General features: G+C 38.3%; 1 protein-coding gene across 1 annotated transcript in view; it reads left to right on the top strand.

Moving 5' to 3' along the window:
• Window positions 1-15,921, top strand: part of LOC122553563 (inverted formin-2-like) — a 62,891-nt gene extending 46,970 nt beyond the window's left edge. Inside the window, 10 exon segments of the mRNA XM_043697554.1 lie at window positions 3,419-3,489; window positions 3,818-3,925; window positions 4,008-4,078; window positions 4,735-4,855; window positions 4,943-5,107; window positions 6,709-6,814; window positions 7,166-7,330; window positions 8,878-9,594; window positions 12,861-12,917; window positions 14,669-15,921. Coding sequence (XP_043553489.1) covers window positions 3,419-3,489; window positions 3,818-3,925; window positions 4,008-4,078; window positions 4,735-4,855; window positions 4,943-5,107; window positions 6,709-6,814; window positions 7,166-7,330; window positions 8,878-9,594; window positions 12,861-12,916 — 1,580 coding nt within the window. The 3' untranslated portion in view covers window position 12,917; window positions 14,669-15,921.
• Window positions 15,922-25,841: the final 9,920 nt, after the last annotated feature.

The raw sequence follows: 25,841 nt of genomic DNA, 5'->3' as shown, positions 1-25,841 counted from the left end.
AGGTAGAACCGGCAGTGCGGGGTTCCTGGACTATGAGGTTGGAAGCTGTGGGTGGGAGATCTCCTGAGGTGATGAGGTTCTGTATGGTCTGGGAGATGATGGTTTGGTGATGGGGGGTGGGGTCATGGTCAAGGGGGCGGTAGGAAGATGTGTCCTCGAGTTGGCGTTTGGCTTCAGCGATGTAGGGGTCAGTGCGCCAGACTACCACTGCGCCCCCTTTGTGCGCTGGCTTGATGGTGAGGTCAGGATTGGAGCAGAGGGATTGGAGGGCTGCGCGTTGTGAGGGTGAGAGGTTGGAGTGGTGGAGGGGGGTCGACAGGTTGAGGCGGTTAATGTCCCGGCGGCAGTTGGAAATGAAGAGGTCGAGGGCAGGTAATAGGCCAGCGCGGGGTGTCCAGGTGGATGTAGTGTGTTGGAGGTGGGCGAAGGGGTCCTCGGAAGGTGGGCGGGAGTCCTGATTGTGAAAGTAAGCTCGGAGGCGGAGGCGACGGAAGAATTGTTCGATGTCACGGCGTGTATTAAATTCATTGATGCATGGACGGAGGGGGACGAAGGTGAGTCCTTTGCTGAGGACTGATCGTTCGTCCTCAGTGAGGGGGAGGTCTGGGGGGATGGTGAAAACTCGGCAGGGCTGGGAGCTGGGAGCTGGTTGGGTGGGATTTCCCTATTACCCTTCTTGAAAAGTGGAACAACATTCGCCTCCTTCCAATCCTCCGGTTCGACTCCCGTGGAGAGTGAGGAGGCAAATATTCTCACCAACAGTTTAGCAACCTCCTTTCTCACTTCCCGGAGCTGCCTAGGATAAATCTAGTCTGGTTGTGGAGACTTATTGATCTTAATGTTTTCCAAAATTTCTAGCACATCAACTTCAACAATCTTGATCTAGTCAAGACTGTATCCCAGCTCCTCTAAGTTTTCATTTACAACAGGTTCCCTTTCCTTGGTGAAAACTGAATCAAAAAACTCATTTAGGGCTTCTCCTAACTGCTCAGTCTCCACGCACAAGTTCCCGCCACGATCCCTGATCGGCCCTACCTTCTCCCTGATCATTCTCTTATTCCTCACGTATGAGTAAAATGCCTTTGGGTTCTCCCTAATCCTTATTGCCCAGCCTTTTTCATGCCCCCTCCTGGCTCTCCTCAGTCCATTTCTGAGCTCCTTCCCAGCAAGCCTGTAATCCTCTCAAGCTGTGCTAGATCCTTGCTTCCTCCACCTTATGCAAGCTGCCTTCTTCCTTTTGACGAGAAGCTCCTCTGTTCTCGTCATCCAAGGTTCCTTAATCTTACCCCTTCTTACCTGTCTCAGAGGAACGAATTTGTGCATCACTCGCAACAACAGCTCCTTAAATAGTCTCCACATGTCTGCTGTGCCCTTTCTGTGGAACAATTTCTCCCAGTCTGTACTTCCCAACTCCTGTCTGATAGCGTCATAATTTCCTTTTCCCCAATTAAATATCTTCCCTCAGTAATTGCTCCTTTCACTCTCCAAGGCTATGCTAAATGTGAGGCAGTTCTGATCACTTTCACCAAAGTTCTCCCACGTGAGATCTGACAACTGTCCTGGCTCGTTGCAAAGCACCAAATCCAAAATGGCCTCTCCCCTCGTCAGTCTGTCTACATACTGAGTAAGGAAACCCTCCTGAACACACCTGACAAAAACAGCTCCATCCAAACCATCTGCACTGAGGAGGCTCCAGTCGATATTGGGAAAGTTGAAATCACCCATAACAACCACTTGCTACTTTTGCATTTTTCCAGAATCTGCCCACCTATGAGATCTTCAATCTCTCTACTGCTGTTAGGTGGTCTGTAGAATACCCCCAATGCGGTGGCTGTTCCCTTGCTGTTCTTAACTCCCACCCATACTGACTCAGTAGGCAAACCTACCTCAACAACCTTTGTTTCTGTAGCTGTGATGCACGCTCTGATTAGCAATGCTACACCCCCTCTTCTTTTTCCACCCTCCCTGTTCTTTTTAAACGTTCTAAACCCTGGAACATCAAGCAACCATTCCTGCCCCTGTGAAACCCAAGTCTTTGTTATGGCCACAACATCGTAGCCCCAAGTACTGATCCATGCTCTAAGTTTGTCACTCTTATTTCGGACACTCCAGTATGACATCTGCAGTATGAGACATATGTCTTACATTTTATTTCTGAATGATTTCAAGTCTGTCTAGTCACTTTTTGCTTAATAAGTGTCATGTTCTTTCAGTTCAATCAATACATTTCTAATCAAACAGTAAATACATTTAAAACCTCAATTCTATTATAAGCACTTTGAAAATCAGATATGAATGTTAACTGAACAGAGACGTGTTTATAGTGGTCAGTCAGTGTTAATACTTGTCTTGTAACTGTATTTATATAATGCCCTATTACATAGCAAAGTAAAGAATCATAAGGTACTGTAGGATGATGTACCAAACACGTTGGCATCACACTACGAGATAATAAGAGAGGTCATTAAAGTCATCTTCAAAGCATGAGTCTTGGTGAGCCTCTTAAAGCAGGTGAGAGAGCTAGAGCAACAGAGGTTTATGAAGGAAATTTCAGATCTTTAATGGGCAGTTGGAAGTTGACATGCCTAGTGAAAGTCTATCTGCGGTGGGCTATGTTGTCTCATTGTGGAATTTCTGTCCTTCAATAAGAGGAAAGTCACACTCTCAGGAGGTGTTTCCAGGTGGTGTTCTCCTATTGGCTGGCAAAACCAGTAATAAGATTAGCGCCACAGCTAAATAGTGGACACTGCCAGTACTGCAAGCAGACCCACAAATGGACCCATTGGAATGTGGACGTAAATCTGATAGTATCTGGGAGGATCAGTGATAGTGGTTGGTTTTGCGATGCAGGTGGCTGAGTAAGAAGCTGGGTACTAACTTCAAGAGGTGCCCCATTGCACATCGGCATCTCCTGAAGACAATATTGTTCTGAGTTTCTGCCATTTTATAAACTTATTTTAAAAATTGGAATCTCAGCTTCGCTCCCTGGCTACACTAACAGTATTTTGACATGGACTACTTAATTGGCCCCCAGGGTGCCAATTTTGCCGCCTCTGAGGTGGATAGATGTCAAACTGGGCACACTCGCCAAAAAAACAATATCTAGCCCTAAGATATCTTTAGACTAGACGAAATGACGAAGATGAGGAACATGGAGCAATCTGAAAGCAAGGAAGCAAATTTTATAATCTAGATGTTTTCTAACCGAGTGCCTACAAGCATTTGTGAGCATGGTTTTTTTAAAAAAGATAACATCCAGAAGAAAGCAATATTTGTTCACTCTTTTAAATTTCTAGAATAGCTTTGCTTGATACATCATTTTCATGTGACTTTAAAGATACCCAGTCAAATGCAATCATCAAATTTATGTTAGCAGGCTGAAATATTTATACCATAATCATTCTCTGCTTTTGACCAGATCTTCGTTCTGCTAGAAGACTACCCATCTTCTGTGACCTGATTCTTCGAATTGGAAACTTCCTTAACTATGTACGTATTTTGTGAAAGGTTTAACCAGTGTCTTCTAGGAAGTTAGAACAGATTAAACAATTTTTTTGAAAAAATATTGAAGACATTATTATGTTATACCGCTAGAGATTGATTTCTTTTTCAAAGTAAATTTTTGCAAATTTTAGTTGTTTTTCCTTGTATACTATTTCCAGTAAACAATAATGTCGCCCATTCTTGTTGCAGATGTACAAAATTAGAGACTCTCCCTACTCAAAATCTGTGACAGTTGTTTTCACAAAATGTTTGTTGCATTTGTGTAAATATTTAAATGCGTAGTTTGACTTGGTTTTGCTTTGTCTTTCATCAGGGCAGTCACACAGGAAATGCAGATGGATTTAAAATCAACACTCTACTAAAACTAACTGAAACGAAAGCAAACCGATCCCGAATTACATTGCTCCATCATACAATAGAGGTGATATCTTTTACAATTTCTCCATCTATATTTTTTATGTTGGTTAGTATATAAATGATTTTTGATTTTTCACATATTATAGGAGATTGAAAAGTCCCATCCAGATCTACTGAATCTTCCTGAAGACTTAAAAAATATTTCAAAAGCAGGAGGGTGAGAAGACCATTTGTAATTTTTTTGCTAGTTGTCCAACTTTGAGTGGAGTTTCCTTAAATAGTGACTGGAATGACATTTATTTACTAAATAAAGTAGACTCTTTCAACAGCATGAGAAAATTAAGGCACATCAACAGAACTGAACAGAGGTTGTTATATTCTGTTGTTAAGGCAAATTGACTTTTGACATCTACTAATTTCTGTTTGATTTTATACTAATTAAAAAAAATCTTGGAGCTACAGTGTTTGAGGATAATTATCATAACTTAATCTAAAATCTTGTCAAAAAGTGCAAGCTTTGAGGTCCGGTAAGAAGATCAGAGTTCAAATCCCAATCTCAGCTAGCCTATACATAAAATGAGGTTTGCGAAGATCTTCCAGCTGACTAAGGGAAAATTTACTTCTACAGTTAACATTTCTTATAGCATGTATTTTGAAAGGGTAGAATCTAGACTGTCTCCTAGAAACACGGTGTGGGATAAGTACCAGAAAAGGAAATCAGCTGAGATAAAACAATAGCCAAGATTACCGTGTTGGTGAAATATATGCTATTGTTTCTTTTCCCTTTCTCACTTATCCCATCCATCAACATTGCACTGTTAATTGTTGTCCAATCCACCATTTTTATAACTTGGAGACTATATTTTCTGGCAGCTTGAGTGTGGACTCACTTCAGTCGGATACAGTCAACCTCTTGGAGCGCCTCAAGATGATTGGTGGTAAAGTCAAGTCATCAGCAGATGATATAAAATTACTGTTCGACAAACCTATCCAGGCAAGTAGAACTGCAACTTCAAATAATTGAGTGTTTTAGTTGCCTAGTGTGAAACTTTTTATTTTCTTTTTAAAACTATGATTTCAGGAAAGTTTGTCTGAAGCAATTAAGCTGAAGGAACTCGTGGAAGATATTGAGTCAGAGAGGAAGAAACTGGCTGAGTACTTCTGTGATGATGTTAGTAAATTATCACTAGAGGAACTATTTCGAACTATCAGAACCTTCAGAGATTGTTTCCTCAAAGCCATAAAGGTAATTCTTCATAACTTCAATATACAGCTGTTATAATTCCAGCTGATGATAATATTGGTTATGTCAGATCCTGGAACGAAACCTGACTTGGTATATTTAGTTTCTGCAGTTGGTTTGTCACTGAAACATGTTCACACAAAGCTGCAGCTGTTCCTTTAATACACAACACCTTTTATAATGAAAATAGAGAGAGAGAAAAGCCAATATAGCTACATTTATATTCCACTGATCTTAACACAAACGGCAAAATCAAGTTTCGATCGATTTTGCAATTATGTCCTCTTCACAATTCACAGAAACTTCACTCCTGTCTCTTCTATTTAAGTTTTTACTTAACCCCTTCCTGTGTTTCTCCTCTTTGGATTGTGGAAACAATATTGATACACTTTCACAATTTTGCTGACTTTACATTTTCACAATTTTAATGACTTGGGCTTCACCTGTTCTAAACACTTGAAGATTTCTATCCAGTGTCCTCTGGCCTATAAGCTTCATAAAGCAAAAGTACTACATCTATGAAGACTAGTTCCCCTGCCCTAAAAGAAATTAAATCTATTGGTTTTCTGGCCTGTTGTAAGCTAAGTAAGAGGAACATTCTGTCCATTAAATTGTCGGGGTTCTCCCAGGCTCTTCATTGCATTTGCATGTTTGCTTGGAAATTATGCACTGTTCCAAATGAATTCCTGACCTGTTTTTCAAAGAAAATACCATCACATCAATCTACTTCTATTTTAAAATCCAAGCCCCAAAATATGGTTCACTGTTCAACATGCAACATAAGTCTGTTGCATGTTTTGTGATGAAGACCTTAATTTAAAGCATTGTAAATTGACATCACACAATAAACCTTAAAGTTATTAAAATGGATACTAATTAAACTTTTTGCAACGGGAGTATTTCCTTTTCTTAGTATTTTATGACATTAGCCTCACACGAGCATTATATTACCAAACCTGTGGGCATGAAATGCCCATGTAAGGGCCTAAATCTGGCTGTCCAAACACCTGCCAAGCCATATACACCACCCCCCCACCCGCCTTCCCAAATTCACCTTCTAAACCAGGACCGGTACCATCCAAAAGGACAAAGGCAGCATGTACATGGGAATACATACCACCTGCAAGTTCCCCTCCATGTCACACATCATCTAGAGTTCAAAATATTTCCCTGTTCCTTTGCCTGGTCAAAACTCTGGAACTCCCTTCATAACAGCATTGATGGTGTCCCTACATCAAATGGAATGCAGCAGTTCAAGAGGGTAGTCCGCCACCACTTCGAGAGCAACCAGAGATGGGCAATAAACGCTGGCCTAGCCAGTGACATCCCATAAATAAATGAAAAAAAAGGCCATCATTGCCACCAGAGTTTACTCGTTTGATGACTGTCAGTTGAAAAGGGCTTTGAATGTACTAGCAGACATTACACAATTGTTGTAGAAGGCTGTCTGTTTACATTGAATGAAAGAGTGACACGCATTCAGAGTGATCCCTCCTCTTATAATAAACTCTCTCATTCTGGGTCTGTGAGTAATTGTTTTAGCCTAGCCTCATCATTGCTATGTTGGTGTTGGAAAATGAGTAGCATTTTTTTTGTGCTTAAAGGAAAATAAGCTCAGAAAGGAGCAGATTGCAAAAGCAGAGAAGAGGAAACAAAAACTTCAGGAAGAAGAAGAAGCAAAAAGACAAAAAGGAGAGAATGGACAAGTTAGTAAGTGTGAATCATAGAAAGGAGTTCTGTCTTGATTTAAAGAAAAACTTAAATGAATTTACTATTGTTTTAATAAATAAACGTAATACATTTAAGAAACCTTTGGTTAAGAGCAAATGCAGTGTGGAATTGTTCTTCAAACTCTATATTAATATAAAAGCAATCAATATGAGATGGGGATCCAGTTTGCATCTGATGAATTGTTGATCTAAACTTGACAATATGTCAAGTTCCTCCATTTATTACTAGTTTTCGTTTGACTTGAAGATGTTTATGTTTGCTCTAAATTTGTGAAATGATTTTTTAATATTGAAGAAGCTCTAGTAAATTGTGACCACCTTTGTTTTATAGTTCATAAATCATCAATAAAACAAGAGGAGGGATGTATTATTGATGCTCTTCTGTCAGACATAAGGAAGGGTTTTCAATTGAAGAAGACTGCCAGGAGCAGGTGCGAATCTCTGTCTGCTCCTAAAAGTTCAGTTACTGAGAAACCTACGCTGAAAATACCACTGGGTAAGAGCACATGCCTGCATGCATTTAGCTTCAAACTGTAAGCTTAGCTAGCTTTTCGCTAAAATAGCAGCATTTCCAAATTGACCTAATTGTCACCTCAATTTTTTTTAATGGGGTATCTGCAAGTCCTGGTTTCCTAATTTAATTTTCCCTATCCCTGTTATTTTCAATTCTTTTAAAGGCAAATAAATAATGGCCTTGTATTATCTGAAAGGTTTTACTTCCATATTACTTGATGCTTAATATGCTGCAGGGCACGTGCTTTGAAGTCACTTACTGGAATGCATTGGAGTGTGCATATCTAATTAAAAACGAATACAAAGCTTAATTTGTACCTTGAATTTGTATACCTTTACAAATCTGTCAAATAATTTTTAACCAGTACAGAATTGCATGATAACCTGAAGTCTTTTGAAACTTATTCAGGGATCTTCTGTTTTGAATTTTGTCTTTTTATTTAGTTAAAAGCAGTGCTCAATGGGAATTGACTTTTTTTCCCAAAACCATCCATGACTGGGGATTTTCTCCATTCTTGAAATACAGAATGAAAATGAGAGATTTTGTTTTGACTTATTGGTCTGGGTGCTTGTTTATTCCATTATTGAAAACTGAAGTCGCTTGCTATAATGGCAAATTTACTTTTTGTGAGATTGTTTACATTGTTTGCAATGGAATTGCTATTTTCTATCTTTTTGTCTGACTAATGAGTACAAGGTAGAATGTACCATGCAATATCTAAATAGTGCTTTCGGCTAAAGCATTAAATCAGGTGCAAAAACTTGGATCTAACCCAGTGTAAGACTATAAAGGATACATCTAACACTTATGTATGTCATTATCAGTTTCTTGTGTGAAATGTATGCCCCAGAGATTTCTGTGATGAGTTTACACTAATCCAGTTGAATTCAACTTGATTTTCCTGTATGACAACCCAGTATATGCCTTTAATTATCAGTTTTATCAAAGCGGTTTATTCATCCATCCATTTGTGTCATCCAATCTAATTTCCCAAGCATGATATTTCACTCTTGTATTAGTTAAACTTCAGTTGCTTTTTTTTTTGCTGGTTCAAAAAAAATCTAAGTTTTTGCTTAACTTTTCTCTCCTCTTGATTTGTTTTATTTTGATACATGTGTGCTACCTACATGTTTGGCTGAAATTGCCCACATGAGTAGTTGCACAAATTTTGAATTGCCAGTATCCTGCTAAATATACGTAATATATGTATTATATCCTGTTTCAATAATTCTGATATAAATTTGTGCTCTATTACGTGTTGATTATGCCTTTCTTTCTAATTAAAGAAACATTTGAAATGCTTTATAGCTGATCAAGGGCCATCATTTCAAGCAGTTTAAGTAAAATTAAATATATTTTCAAGTATTTGTTTTTGTGGTAACTGCTTTACTTTTTTAATTGTGTGGCTTGGAATGGGCATATCAGGTATTTTCCAGCATTTGAACTATTTAAAATGCCTCTATAGACAATGGCATAAACTCTCACTTTCATAGCTGTACAACACTTTATTCATCTGTATATATTTACAGAACAAAGTGCCCCTTCTGCAGAAGACAAAGGAAAAGTATTGGCGCCTCAATGTACAACCATACCTCAAATTTCAGATGCTGTTTCTGATCCCGTAATGGAAGCTGTTACCCAACAACCACACGTTGAAGAGTTGCCTACTCAAAAAGACATGGTGCAAAATAATACACAGCAGCTGTCTGCTGAACAAGTTTCCAACTCTGAAAGAAATAAATCTGAAACTGTATTAGGACAAGAAGCTGTGACTGATAAAAATACAAATGAAGTAAATAAAGAAAATATTTGCAAGGAAAACCCCAGATCTGACTGTGAAAATCTATTTGGAAAAGATCATGAACAGTTGGAACAATGTCGCAGTGAAGATAATGTCAATACAGCAGACAAAAAGGAAAACAATTTCTGCCCTAATGCTACTGTAGATGGGAATCTATCTAAACTTGTTAATGATATAAACTCCCAAAATAAAGTTGTGGTTAAGCATGTTGACCCTACACCTAGTGTGCCTGACTCAATCACGAGCATGGCCACTGCAATAACAGTATCACAAAATGTGGACCAAAGCATACCTGACACAAATATCTCCCATTCAAAATCAAAAGTCCAGCACACTGATCATACTACACCTTCAAAAACTCGTTCTTCTCGATCTGCTTCATGGTCATCTTTACCAAAATCATCTACCAGAAACTCTTTAGATGAGAAAAGCAAAAAACTCAAAGGTAATTTCTTTTCTGTTTACTCCAAACACTCACTCCATCAATACTGTAATCCTGTTACATTTCATACATTTTGAAAATGCATCTTAAATTAAGCTTCAGCTAAAATAGTTCTGGCCTTTCCAGATTTAAGGTGCAGTTTATTTGTGAAATTAACCGTGTGTTGCTGGGGGAAAAAAAACAATCGTTGAATATTTTTACCTTTCACTGGTTTTAGGATTGTTAGTCAGCCTTACAGTGTGGTACACTTCCCTGAACTTGAAGCTACATGTATTAATACTCAGGACCATGTTCTTCGTAGACAGAAGGAACACATACACACACTGCACATATTTACAGTTTTGGTCCCCTAAATTAAGGAAAGGTATCATTTCATCAGAAGCAGTTTGGAGAAGGTTCAGTAGGATCTCTAGTATGAGCAATGGCGAAACAGGTTGGGATTCTGCTCATTGGAGTTTAGAAGAATGAGATGTGATCTCATTGAAACATATAAGATTCTTAAGTGACTTGACAAAGTAAATGCTGAGAGGATGTATTCCTCCTTATGGGAGAGTCTAGGACCAGAGGCATGGTCTCAGAATTACGGGGCACCATTTTAAAACTGAGATGAGGAGGAAATTAGTGTCAGCAAGGGCTGTGCGTCTTTGGAAATTCTTACCACAGAGAGCTGTGGGGCAGACTCTTCTAGTATATTTAAGACTGAGATTCGTAATCAGCTGAGAAATCAAGCTTTATGAAGAAAGGGCAGGAAATGTGTGAGGTATGTCAGATCGGTCGTAATCCTATTGAATGGTGGAACAGGCTCAAGACAGCCAATGACCTACTCCTGTGCCTATTCCTTCTGGTCTTGTGTTTCAACTCAATAAAATGGGTGACAACCATTTGATGATTCATTTTCCTGCCTGGTTTAACATTTAAATAAAGCCTGGCAGTTAATTGTCAATCCACATTAAGGGCTGTATTTTCCTTGGCAACATTTTTACCAATCAGAATCTAGTTGCAGGCCAATCCAGACTCCTCTCACAAGCAGGTTTTCCCTCGATGGCATTCTTAAAAATTGTTTTAATGAGGTCAGGATGAAAAAAAATTCCCAAAATGGATCCTTTTTTTCAGCAATATTCAAGTACTGTACAGCCAAATGACTATTCAAATTACCTAGGTTGAACAAACACTGTAAAATAGAGAGTTTGTGGCCAATTATTTACCCAAAGGAGTCTCACTGATGGTTGCATAGATCAAGTATGCAGGTACCTGATCATTTCCAACTCCTTAATAAATAGAAGATTGGAAGGCTGCATACGTAAAGTCCATACCATTATTTGATGAAAGATCTCTCTGTAGTCTGCTGCAAAAAATAATCCTTTTTATATTTTTGCTTACTTTACAACTTAATGTCAAACGGCAAGCACTGGCACACTTGAGTGTATAGCGCAGAGGCAATGAATTTTTAATTTAAACTCAAAGCAGTTAGGAAAGCAAACAAGTGGGAGATTAAATATGTATTTGGGTAGAAGAGTAGCATATAAAATCTAGATTTGAGAAATGGGATGCGCTGCATGATTAAATTAAATGTAAAGTAGGTGCAGTACATATTACCACGGAGCTAGAGAAGAATACAACTTTTTAGCTCCTCAGGATGTAAGACATTTCCAAGGTCATTTGTTTCTAAATGTAGTTAAGGTTAGTTTATAGGAAAATGCAGCAACTAATTTCCGCAGTGGCACCTCTGAGATAGAAAAGAAGCTAACCTAACAGTTAATCTATATTTTTGGTGAGACTGATTGATGAGCCCACTAAAACAATACGACAATTCTGAGTTGCTAACCTTTAATAGTGCCACAGAGTCTCTTAATGTTTCTTTGAATGGGCAACTGAAGGACTTGTTGACATTTATTTTAACAAAAGCAACACTGAAGGTGCTTGAAGCACAGTGGTAGTGTCCTGCCTCTGAGCCAAGAGACCAAGGTTCAAATCCCACATCTCTTGGACGTGTGTCCACATAGGTTGATAAAAATTACTAGAAAGACTGCACCAAGGACATTAGTGGCACTGTGGTCATCTCCCTACCTGTGGCAAGAAGGTCTAGGTTCAAATCCCACTTGCTTCAGGCATGTCTCATAACATATCTGAAAAGACAGAATAAAATATCTAAAAAGGCAGCACCTCTTCATCTTTCCTCAATATGCATTTAAGTGCCAGGCATATTTAGATGCTGAAGCCTTGGAATGGTCCTTAGTTCTCCACTCTTCTCCCTTGTAGACAAGAGTGTTCCCACTGACCAAACTGACATTAAGTGAAATTGAAGGTGAACTTAATTTAGTGGTAACTGTTGGTTTAACATTTCACACAAATATGGACTAACAAATGCCAAAGAGTGAAATGTTGCACTGAATGCTAAATTAATTACATATAAACCAGAGAAAATGGTTTGCAGGAATTGTGGAATTCTCTATGTTCTTTGAATATTGAGTACAGTTTGATTAACTTAGATGTGGGTTGGCAATATGAAGAATCTGAAGGGGTAAATGTCTGACATTTAAGTTTTTAGATGTGAGGAAAATCTGGAGTTGTTCAGCTTTGAAATGAGGTTACTGAGATTGCACCTAATACAGATAAAGTATAGAATACTGTTTCAGGGTAAGCTAAACCAATAGCAGATTGGGCTTTATGCTAAATTGGTGAAATGACAATTTTGGATCATCAGAAATAGCGTTTTCTTAGCAAGAAGTGTTCAATGCACTGGATGTGAAACTCTTTCCAGATCCCCTTAAATACCTGGAATGAGGAATGAACGATAACTTTTGGTTTTCACTCTATGTATTTATTCTGTGATTAAGATGACCTCTTCGAAATTTCATTTGCCTTCTATTATTGGCCTTTCATAAATTACTTATCATAGTATTCAATACACTTTCTTTGTAAAAGAATAACTTGCTTCCTAAAGATCTAAGAGCCATGCAACATGGCATAGCAGCAGCAGTTTAATTGCTTTGCTGAATCTTCAGTTATTTTGCTGTGGACATTTTCTTTCTATTCTCCTGTCCCATCAGCCAGTGGAGCAAGGAGTTAAGCTGTGAATGTTTTCAATTTTGATACATCTCTGTCCCTTCATGTGGGAGATCAGTGACTTGTTTAATCTTTATGGCAACAAACTGGTCTTGTCCAAGCCATTTAATTATCATTATATTTTAGGCTTATATTTTGATACCTTAATTTATATTCTGAACTTTAATTTGTTGCTATTGTTTGATATTTTCATTTCAAAACAGGTGACCATTCCGAAAATAAAAGCAATAAACTAAAAAAAAGCTGTCTATTGCACTAAGGTACGTATGAGCCGGCTGAATATACTTTCTGAGAAAAAAGCTCATATGTTTGATCATTTTCTACTTGGGCACTTCACTGAATGAAAAAAGGCTATTTTGTTATGTGTAAATTGCTTGCTGTCAATGAACACTAATACTCAGCCATTTAATTAATGAGAAAAGATTGACTTTTACAATGACTTCTGTCCTGTTTCTCAAACTATTTGAGTGAAGTTGGAAATGGACAGTGATGTAAAAAGGTGGTATTTATTCAGTGAAATATTTTGCCAATATTCAGTCTAATTGATTCTATTAAAATTGAAGATCAAATGTGTATTTTAATAACTGGTATATTGCATTGACTTCCTTTGTTCACCCTGCCCAAGTCCCATTCCATCACCAAAATCTCTATTGTTTAAAAAACCTTTTAAAAACCACATCCCATTTTGAATCTAGTTATTCTGTTGGACTTCAACATGAGGACCACTAGTGAGTGCATTTGTGATGTTGTTACGTTATGAATTTATGCAGTAGCATGCATGATTAAAGACCTAAAAGGGGATTTACACATAGAGGCAGAGAGTAGAAGTGAAGTGGTAAATAAGTACTTTACACCTGTCTTTACCAAGGAAGACGTCCGTGTGCATTTTTTTAGTGATAGCAAAAGTAGTTTAATTAGACGGTTCAAAGGACTACCTAGACACAAACCATTATCTCAAATGGAAGGTAAGTTTTTAAAATGATTATGTTTGATCAATCACTTAATCAGAAACTGGTAGATTACATTGTAATTTACTATTATTGATTATAACCAAAGGTCAACATAAACATTATATATTACATTTCAGATGTTTTTATCCTTTATAAATTTGTACTTTAAACCTTTTTTTAAATTAATCTTACGTTATATACATCTGAAAAACCAACACAACAACATTTAACATGATTCACTTTTTCTTACACACTAAATTATTCACTTGGATTGTCCAATGTGTCAGTTGTTTTTTTCTTTTTAAGGAGACCACATTTTTAACTTATTTCCATTATCATATTCATTTCATCAAATAGGAAATTGATCTGTAGTATAGTTTACTATCTTAACAGTAATTGTACTTGTGACCATGAAGCTTAATTATCGTGCTAGTTATATTCATGTGCTTTCCTAAATGCACTTTTATCTTCATTTACATTCTCCTGATGTCTGTAGATTCGCATCAAGTGATGGTTTTAGTTTGTACTCTCAATGGGAAGCCTTCACTTGGCAGCTTTTAAGCACATACTGGAAATTTACATGAGTGTTGCCTTGAATTTCCAACATGTCACTCACAGCATGAGAAACTCCTTCTCGGAAATTCTTGGAAAATTGCCTTAAAGGGCGCTAAGTCTGAGGCATACAGATCCGAAAAGTTTATTTTCAGTCTCTGCCTATGCTGCACTGGGAGAAAGTAATGAAAATTAGTTGTACTTCAGTTAATTCTGCAGCAAATTCTACCATGGGTATACACAGATGGAAAGCCAAAGGGGCTTAGCAAAAATGTCCTTTGCAGATAAATTCTGTACTGTTACTGTTAAGGTTTTTACTTGTATAATGGCCAACTTGCTGAGGTATTGAAGGACAGCTAGACCCAATGAAATCATACCGCAAAGAGGGAATCTGGGGAAATAAATAAAACCTTTAAATTCTAATAAAATAGCCAGAAAATAATGAAGTCACTTGAGTTGTTTCATGTGTCTAAAAAATATAACTTGATTTTGTCTGATCTTTGTTTCAGAAGAACTGAAGAAAATGAAAAATGACATCAAAACTAATTCACAGATGACTCTACTTTAAGACCATGTTCTCGAGAACAAAAACTAATGAATGTGTTTGGATAGACAAATTAGATGATTTAAAAGCATAGTCAAAACTTTCAAGAGAGATTAAGATATGCAATATTATTGAATGTATGTCATTTTTCTCAGAATTTATTTAAATTTGTGGTTAAATTTGCATTATTTTTGTTACATTTTGTTACATTGAATCTCATCTAAAGTAGACAAAAACACTTTTCAGATGTTTCCAAAAGGTCTAAATGGAATATATTTAAGAGAAAAATCTCAACTGAGTTGTGATTACATAGACACTTCAAATTTGATTAGCATTGTGTTACTACCAATGAGTGATACGTTTTCTGTGCAAATTGCCATATTCAGTTATGATACTTGACAAAAGAAATGGCAGAAATTTGACTTACTCCAACACAACACATAAAATAAATGCAGCCTGGATCTATAATCATAGCCCAATACTGGACATGACCGGAGTGAATTTTCCAGGAAGGTAATCTCGTTCACTATCACTTTAGAGTTCGTCCAGACCTTGCTGCATAATTTACAATCCCATAGATATAGAGTTAGCATAAAGCTGCTGCACACTCACATTAGACTTCTAATGTAAATGCATAAAACAGGATGTAAAAGTATTTTTCATTGACTCACTGCAAACTGGAACATAAAATATGACAGTAATCTCTGGCTGAAAGCATAAGTCACATTGCCAACTGTATTTAATATTCTGCAGTTCTTGCTTCTTTAAAAGACAGTCAAGTGTTCAGTTATATGTGGACAAATGTGCTACAAATGCTAATAATTTGTGAATGCTTTGAAAACAAAAATAAGTGTACAATCTTTATTTAGTTACTGTTTATTCTAAATCTTATTTTTAACTTTCAAATAATCAACATAAAAGATTTTTGTTTATTTTTAAACAATTGTCTTTGTTATTCTCTAAGCATAACATTTGTCTATTATTTTAGGAGTGCATTTTTGCTTGGGGTTCTCCTTCAACTTCATATCGCTGTTCATGCTCTTTTCCGATCAATAAAAAGCTAGACATTTGACAGACATATGACTATGATTTTGTAAAAGAAGCTTTTAAAATGGTAACTGGTTGAAGATTAGAATATTTATATTCAATGGGCACAAGATAAAATATAACAAAAATAAGGTCATATTGTACCAACAAATAAATATTTTGTTAAATATTTATGTAACTCTTTACTCTTATACCATGTTTTTATATTGTATTTCCAAGACAAAATAGCTTTCCTATAAGAAAAAAGAACAAACCTTCATAACAAATAAACTGTAATAAAAATATTAACAAATGCAAATATAATTTCTAATAAAGTAAGTATTAAAACACTTGAACTGGCATTCACACTCAAATTCTGGATGTTTATTTCCATTACAAAGTGAGCTCTGCTGAGAGCATTAAATCATGAAGTAGAGCAGTCATGAGGATGAGGATGGGTGGAAAGTAATTTTGATTATACAATGGCTAAAATCTTCCTGAACCATAGAGGCCAGATAGATGATGGCTGATGCATATTAGGATCCTTTAGATGTTCTGATATATAGACCCCTATGGAAATTGCTGTGAAACTTTAAATATCCAATGAAGCATTACTCTGCTTCCAGAAACTTTAAGCAAATGTCTCTGACGCTGAGGTACTTTGCTGGATTGTTAATCACATCCCCTTCCATTCCTTCACACATTCATCCAACAGGACTTGACTATGCCCCCATCAGACCCAACTATCCTGACATGATTAGTCACCAGCTTAACTACTCAACTATTCATCTCATCCATCAACTTGTCTCAGCCGTTCACCAACTTCTCCTCACTTTTCACACATCCGTTCACTAACACTCATTAAGAGACCAAACCTTAAACGTTTAGTAGAATATCGCAGTTAATGCTTGAAAAAAAGGGTAAGTGTGGTGGCTTGTCCAAAATCCGCTCTGAACAGGTTCCCCACACAATACTGCATTATGCATTTCTTTGATGGTTGGAATAGGGAGATTCCAGGAGAAATTCACCACGGCTTGTGTCAGTATAATTATTGCACGCAGCTGCATTAGTGCTGTTGAGAAGTTTGAGGTCATGAGCTTGGATTTTGTGGTCAGTTACAAAGAAACTTCATTTATCATTCATCACATTGTTAGCAAACAGAAGACATTTTGTGAACTTTGTTCACAACTTTTTCTGACATGTTTAGTGGGTAATCATATTACAACCATCAAGAATCTGAGAACACCAGGACAAATGGCCTGAGATAAATGCCATCTTGGCATTTAAAAGAAGCTGTCTACTATATGCAGTAAATGAACTAATACGAGAAATCATAGTTGAAAGCTTTATTACTGCACTGATATCATCTGACCCTGAGATCAGTTATCATTCTGAATTATAGGATAGCTTGAATTGGATATTTTCTCCCTAGAACTGCGTTAGCAACCATAACTCCACACTCTGTATACATTTAGGTTGAAGAATTTCACAACTTACTTCAGTTGGGGCCTTCTTGGATTTAAACTCATAACAAAAGCTGGTGCAGTTTTAGCAGACTGCTGAATCTTTCCTTGTTGCTATCTCCCAGTTCTTAAATCACTGCTGTTGCATCCTGGAATGTTAAACCAACACACCCCTGGATTTAGTTATTCAGTTCTCCAGTGACCCTGGACTGCATTACACCTGACAGTGAGCCAGACTTGCAAAATGTAAAATAACCGTAGGTAATTCTCATCAGAACATTGATTTACAGTAATCAAATTGGTTAATTCTTCTTAAAACATTCTCTAGGATTTTTACTGTTCTGCTGTGGATTGAATTCAATTTCCTGTCAATATTCTAATGTTTAAAATTGGAAAAAAAAATTTTTTTTTCATTTTATATATAATAGCTATGCATATTCCATTGCCACAATATTTAGTTTTCATCCCCAATCATACATTATGCAAGGTTATCTGATTGGATGTAAATGCTTGACTGGGCAAAATGAAGAAACATATACAGGTATACCCCACTTTTCGAATGTTCTCTGTATGCAATTTAGCTTTTATGAAAGACCTATATTTGTACCTGTTTTTGTGATTCCAAAGAGGATTTTCACTTTTACGAAGCACAGCCATACTTTATCCCATATAAACCACGCACCTGCGCATTACACCATGTTCGGCTTACAAAATGTTTCTTGGGAACACTCTACTTTTGGATAGCAGGGGCTATCTGTAGTGGTAAGGAGAGAGGTCTTCGGTTTGATTGTATCAGGGATTGATCCAGAGGATGGTAACATAAGGTAAGGTTTCTGGAGATTAGCAGAGCTACAGTGGAGTTGCTGAAGTACACTACTGTCACTGATGCAGAAACCTGCTTTGATAGATAGTAACTAATAAATAGGGAAGGAGTTGGCTGGATAACTGGTTTGTGATGCAGAGTGACACCAACAACATGGGTTTAATTCCTGCACCAGCTGAGGTTACCATAAAAGACTCTGTTTCTCAGACTTTCCCCTCACCCGAGGCATGGTGACCCTTAGGTTAAACCACCACTACCCATACATGAGAGGATATTACAAAGTCTCATAAATGCTTAAAGGTTAGGGGGCAGTGGATGGAATGGGAGCAGTGGAGACTAGTTGGGAAAAATATGGTTTTCGGATTACGTGCCTCACTGTTGTCTGTCAACACCAGGGACAATGCCTGAACCTTGCAGCATTGATTGAAAGGTCACAAAGGGGGTTATTCGGATCCTGGCTTTCACACACGTTTATCATTTTCCAAGGGATCTCGACAAAGGTTCAATTTGGTGTGTCGTGATTGGTTCCTGGATTTGTGTCTGTGTTTTTTCCATTTCTCTACCTCACAGTTCAAAGGAAATGAATATATTTTAATTATTGTGCAAAAACCTCGTCACAATTGCAGCATTTAAATGTTGGCTTATTTGTTAAATCAGATTAAATAAGGAAATACAACATATGTCTGTGTCTGATTGTTGCTGGTGTTGAAATGGCTATATGCTTTGGACTGTATTAATCAGTGGCAATTAGCTGAGATAATGTGAGGCAATTTAACTTCATTAACAATACTGTAGTTGCATTTCACAACGGGAGTAAACTCTCAGGGGAATGAAATTGGACTTTATCTCATCACTATCTAATGGGAAAATATGTTAGTTTGTGCAGACAGGAACCAGAGTGCAGCTTATCACGAGCCATCTTACAGCACAGAAAGCAGCCATTCGGCCGATCTTGTCCATGTTGACCCAAAGATACCTAGGTTCTCTTCCTAATCCCAGCTTCCTGCTATCAAAATAATAAAAAGTAAAACTAATTGCAAAGTTGAATACCTGAAATAAAAACAGAAATTGCTGCAGATGCTTGATTAAAAGTACAGTAGCACCTCGACTTACGAACTTAATCTATTCTGGGACCCTGTACGCAAACCAAAAAGTTTGCGAACTGAATCAATTTTTCCCATTGTTCGGATAGCGTAAGAATGCTTGGATGTAGCAACGAACGCTGTTCACAGCGCACGCGCCAAAGACGAACTGAATGAGATCACGCGGGGCCTGAGAGCTTTTGCGTTCAACAAGCGCGTAGCAAAGCAGAACAATGAAACCACGTGGTCGCACACAGGCTTTTTGCGTTCGTATCTTCGTTCGTACCTTGAATTTCGTGCGTACGTTGAAGCAAAATTTTATGTACAATCCTGTTCGTAAACCAATTTGTTCATGAACGGGATCGTTCGTATGTCGAGGCGCTATTGTATTCGAAAAGGGAAGAGATCAGTTTAAGTTTCAGGTACAACAGCACGCTTTTGCTTGTTCCACAGCCCCCTCTGATGGACTAATTGTATATCACTTCAGTTTATATTTTACATAGAATTTGCTGAACATAAACAGGCTATTTGGTCTGTAATAGTTCACATGAACATGTAAAGCAATATTATAACCAGACCAATGGTTTTATGGTGATTAAATATGTCAACATGTCAAAATCTACTGTGATTGGAACCAATGTGTGAATTCCAAATCATTATATTCCATTGGGGGTCAGTTAGTAATAGCTGGGGACAATGGAATGTGAAATCACAGACAAAAACAGATGTTGCTAGAAAAGCACAGCAGGTCTGACAACATCTGTGAGGAGAAATCAGAATTAACTTTTCAGGTCCAGTGACCCTCAGAACTGGGACCTGAAATGTTAACTCTGATTTCTCTTTACAGATGCCGCCAGATTTGCTGAGCTTTTCCAGCAATTTCTGTTTTTGCTTCAGATTTACAGCATCTCTAGTTCTTTCGGGTTTTGTTTAAGGAAATCAGGAATCTGGGTGCCTGTTCTGTAATATCAGTGTGATGCTCTGCTATTAATTCTACATGATTCAAGGGAATGTTTACAAATAATTTAAATCACTTGTGATTTTGCTATTCCATCCACTCCTCTGTGAAAGAGACAAACTGTTGCCTTGATAGTGATTATCTGGGAATAATTAGAAAAAGGTGATTTCAATCCTGATACATAAGTCTGCTTCACACAAGCTGACCTGAGGGTTGAAAGCAAAGTCAAAGCAAGACCAATTACTAGCCACTGTCAGAGGCTCAATCAGACTGGTCGCAACCTTCCTATGCTATTGGATCTTGAGCTGTGTTTCCAAATGTACATCCTCTTCAGCATCAAGACCTCCTACTTCTGCCTCCATAACATTGCCCACCTTCACTTCGTCCTCTGTTCAACTTCTGCTGAAATCTTCATCCACATCTTCATTATCGCCGGAATTGACTATTCTAATATTCTTCTGGCAGGCATCTACTTTAACTCCTCCGTAACCCTAAGCTCATACTAGGCTCTGCTATTTTGATCCTAATTTGTGCTGCATTCTAGTCACTCATCACCCTATGCTTGTACAACTATGTCGGTTCATGATATGGCAGTGTCTGAATTTCTAAATTTTCAGCCTTACATTCAAGGATATCCATATCCTTCATCTTTCCCTTATTTTGAAATCTACCTCAGCTGCACAACCATTCAAAATTCTCCAACTCTGGTCATTTCCATGTCACAATTTCCATCCACACATATCAGAAAATAGACCAGGAGAGCAGACTTTCCCCTGGGTCAGCCATGACCAATATCACTCTCAATCTCTGACTTATCACGTTTTGGGTTTGAGTATACCATTCCAAGGCTTGAAATGTAGAAATTAAGGTTAACATCCCATTGTGGGACTGGTAGAGAACTGCATTGTCAGAGCTATCACCATTCAGGTGACGTATTAAATGGACGCCCTGGTTCCCTACTTGAGCAGATGTGACAGATGACATTGCACTACTTTGAAGAAGAATGAGGAGTTAGCAAGGGTGTCCCACCCTATATTTAATTTTCAATCAATTTCTTGGTAATGGATTAAATGATCATTGCCACAAAGCTGTCTTTCAGACTTTGTCGTGTGCAAAATGGCTGTTGGTTTTCCAACACGTTGTTTTTATTTGTTTGTGGAGTATTAGCATTACTGATTAGTGCAACAATTATTGCCGTTCCCTAATTGCCTTTGAGAAGTTGGTGGTGAACTGCATTCTTGAACTGCTGCTGTCCTTGAGGTGTAGGTAGACCTATAGTGCTGTTAGGAATGGAGTTCCTGGATTTTGACCCAGTGACAGTGAAAGAATGGCGATGTAGTTCTAAGTCAGAATGGTACGTGACTTTGAGGAGAAATTGCATGTGATGGTGATCCCATGCAACCACCACCCCTGGCCTTCCAGTGATAAAGGCGATTTTGAAAGATGTGACTGTGGAGGCCTCAGTGCGTTGCTGTTGTAGATGATAGATGGTACACACTGCAGTTATGAAATTAACCACATTACAAAAATATTTAATTGCCTATTCAGCACTTTGATACATTCAGTGCAAAGCACGAGATAAATTTGTGTTCCTTATTGAAACTGCAACTGAGTAACAATAGAGACTGTGACAACTCATTTGACAACCTGAATTGAATTAATTGAATTGAATCCTCACCCACAGTAACCTCCTTCTAGCAGCTTGCCTTTATCCCACTGCTCATTGTGTATGTTTCCCAGTGATTTGAACTTCCTCTGATGATTGTCGATCCTTTGTCTATAGTATAATTTTACAAAGGTCGTGGTCAATGTTTCGTAATGAGAACTCAGGTTAAGAAAGATATCTAATTGACACAATGTTTCACACAGATGTTTGCAGGCACTATCACTGTAACCATGCAAATGGATGTGTGTGTGATCTCAAAGATATGTTCAAATATTAACTATTACATTCATTCACCATTTTAATTTCAGCATGGTTAAAAAAGGTGAATTTCACCATTCTCTGAATTTCAAAATTTCCAGCCTTACATTCCAGGATATCCATATCCTTCATCTTTCCCTTATTTTGAAATCTACCTCAGCTGCACAGCCATTCAAAATTCTCCAACTCCGATCATTTTCATGTCACAATTTCCATCCACACATATCAGAAAATAGACCAGGAGAGCAGACTTTCCCCTGGGTCAGCCATGACCAATATCACTCTCAATCTCTGACTTATCACGTTTTGGGTTTGAGTATACCATTCCAAGGCTTGAAATGTAGAAATTAAGGTTAACATCCCATTGTGGGACTGGTAGAGAACTGCATTGTCAGAGCTATCACCATTCAGGTGACGTATTAAATGGACGCCCTGGTTCCCTACTTGAGCAGATGTGACAGATGACATTGGACTACTTTGAAGATGAATGAGGAGTTAGCAAGGGTGTCCCACCCTATATTTAAGGTTCAATCAATTTCTTGGTAATAGATTAAATGATCATTATCACAAAGCTGTCTTTCAGAATTTGTCGTGTGCAAAATGGCTGTTGGTTTTCCAACACGTTGTTTTTATTTGTTTGTGGAGTATTAGCATTACTGATTAGTGCAACAATTATTGCCGTTCCCTAATTGCCTTTGAGAAGTTGGTGGTGAACTGCATTCTTGAACTGCTGCTGTCCTTGAGGTGTAGGTAGACCTATAGTGCTGTTAGGAATGGAGTTCCTGGATTTTGACCCAGTGACAGTGAAAGAATGGAGATGTAGTTCTAAGTCAGAATGGTACATGACTTTAAGGAGAAATTGCATGTGATGGTGATCCCATGCAACCACCACCCCTGGCCTTCCAGGTGATAAAGGCGATTTTGAAAGATGTTTAAAAGACCGCTGGAAATTGGGGAGCCTTCAGAAATGAGATAACGAGAGTCCAGAGACAATAAATTCCTGTTAGGGTGAAAGGAAAGGCTGGTAGGTATAGCGAATGCTGGATGACAAAAGAAATTGCAGTTTGATTAAGAAAAAGAAGGAAGCATATGTCAAGCATAGACAAGATAGATCAAATGAATTCTTAGAAGAGTATAAAGGAAGTAGGAGTATACTTAAGAGGGAAATCAGGAGGGCAAAAAGGGGACATGAGATAGCTTTGGCAAATAGAGTTAAGGAGAATCCAAAGGGTTTTACAAATGCATTCAGAACAAAAGAGTAACTAGGGAGAGAACAGGGCCCCTAAAAGATCAGCAAGGCGGCCTTTGTGTGGAATCACAGGAGATGAGGGAGATACTAAATGAGTATTTTGCATAAGTGTTTACTGTGGAAAAGGACATGGAAGGTATAGAATGTAGGGAAATAGATGGTGATATCTTGAAAATTGTCCAAATTACAGAGGAGGAAGTGCAGGATGTCTTGAACCACATAAAATTGGATAAATCCCCAGGACCTGATCAGGTGTACCCTAGAACTCTAAGGGATGCTAGGGAAGTGATTGCTGGGCCTCTTGCTGAAATACTTGTATCATTGATAGTCACAGGTGAGGTGCCAGAAGACCAGAGGTTGGCTAACGTGATGCCATTGTTTAAGAAGGGTGATAAGGACAAGCCAGGGAACTATAGACCACTGAGCCTGATGGTGGTGGTGGGCAAGTTGTTGGAGGGAATCCTGAGGGACAGAATGTACATATATTTGGAAAGGCAAGGACTGATTAGGGATAGTCAACATGGCATTGTGCATGGGAAATTGTGTCTCACGAACCTGATTGAGTTTTTTAAAGAAGTAACAAAGAGGATTGATGAGGGCAGAGCAGTATGGACTTCAGTAAAGCTTTCAACAAAGTTCCCCATGGGAGACTGGTCAGCAAGGTGAGATCTCATGGAATAAAGGGAGAACTAGTCATTTGGATACAGAACTGGCTCAAAGGTAGAAGACAGAGGGTGGTTTTTCAGACTGGAGGCCTGTGACCAGTGGAGTGACACAAGGATCGGTGCTGGGTCCACTACTTTTCATCATTTCTATAAATGATTTAGATGTGAGCATAAGAGGTACAGTTAGTAAGTTTGCATATGACACCATAATTGGAGGTGTAGTGTACAGCAAAGAAGGTTACCTCAGATTACAATGGGATCTTGATCAGATGGGCCAATGGGCTGAGAAGTGGCAGATGGAGTTTAGTTCAGATAAATGCGAGGTGCTGCATTTTTGGAAAGCAAATCTTAGCAGGACTTATACACTGAATGATAAGGTCCTGGGGAGTGTTGCTGAACAAAGAGACCTTGGATTGCAGGTTCCTAGCTCCTTGAAAGTGGAGTCACAGGTAGATTGGATAGTGAAGAAGGTGTTTGGTATGCTTTCCTTTATTGGTCAAAGTATTGAGTACAGGAATTGGAAGGTCATGGGAGGACATTGAATAGACCACTTTTGGAATATTGCATGCAATTCTGGTCTCCTTCCTATTGGAAAGATGCTGTGGAACTTGAAAGGGTTCAGAAAAGATTTACAAGGATGTTGCCAGGGTTGCAGGATTTGAGCTACAGGGAGAGGCTGAACAGGCTGGGGCTGTTTTCCCTGGAGCGTCAGAGGCTGAGGGGTGACCTTATAGAGGTTTATAAAATCATGAAGACCATGGATGTGATAAATAGACCAGAACTAGAGGGCATAGGTTTAGGGTGAGAGATGAAAGTTATAAAAGAGACCTAAGGGGCAAAGGTTTCACACAGAGGGTGGTACGTGTATGGAATGAGCTGCCAGAGGAAGTGGTGGAGGCTAGTACAATTGCAACATTTAAAAGGCATTTGGATGGGTATATGAATTGGAAGGGTTTGGAGGGATATGGGCTGGGTGCTGGCAAGTGTGACTAGATTGGTTTGGGATATCTGGTCAGCATGGATGAGTTGGACCAAAGGATCTATTTCCATCCTGTACATCTCTATGACTCTGTGGAGGCCTCAGTGCTTTACTGCTGTAGATGATAAATGGTACACACGGCACTTATGAATTTAACCACATTACAAAAATATTTAGTTGCCTATTCAGCACTTTGAAGCAGTCAGTGCAAAGCACGAGCTAAATTTGTTTTCCTTTTTGAAACTGTAACTGAGAAACAATAGAGCCTGTGACAACACATTTTAGACAACCTGAATTGAATTAAATTGAATTGAATCTTTACCCACAGTAACGTCCTTCTAGCAGCTTGCCTTTATCCCACTGCTTATTGTGTATGTTTCCCAGTGATTTGAACTTCTTCTTCTGATGATTGTCGATCCTCTGTCTATGGTATAATTTTCCAAAGGTTGTGGTCAATGATTTGTAATGAGAACTCAGGTTAGGAAAGATATTTAATTGGCACAATGTTTCACACAGATGTTTGCAGGCACCAACATTGTAACCACGCAAATGAATACGTGTGTAGTCTTCAGATGTGTTCAAATTTTAACTATCACATTCGTTCACCATTTTAATTTCAGGAAAATGGTTAAGAAAGAGGCTGAATTTCACCATCTTTGATCCAGATTTCAGGCTTATAATGACAGTGAAACTGTTAATATATGCTAGATAAAAACAATGACTGCAGATGCTGGAAACCAGATTCTGGAGAAGTGATGCTGGAAGAGCACAGCAGTTCAGGCAGCATCCATGGTGCAGCGAAATCGACGTTTCGGGCAAAAGCCCTTTATCAGGAATAAAGGCAGTGAGCCTGAAGCATGGAGAGATAAGCTTGAGGAGGGTGGGGGTGGGGAGAAAGTAGCATAGAGTACAATGGGTGAGTGGGGGAGGAGATGAAGGTGATAGGTCAGGGAGGAGAGGGTGGAGTGG

The sequence above is a fragment of the Chiloscyllium plagiosum genome, chromosome 10 (assembly GCF_004010195.1).
Source record: "Chiloscyllium plagiosum isolate BGI_BamShark_2017 chromosome 10, ASM401019v2, whole genome shotgun sequence".
Classification (NCBI taxonomy): domain Eukaryota; kingdom Metazoa; phylum Chordata; class Chondrichthyes; order Orectolobiformes; family Hemiscylliidae; genus Chiloscyllium; species Chiloscyllium plagiosum.
The sequence above is the reverse complement of the archived record's forward strand: the minus strand, read 5'-3'. Positions and strand labels throughout refer to the sequence as shown.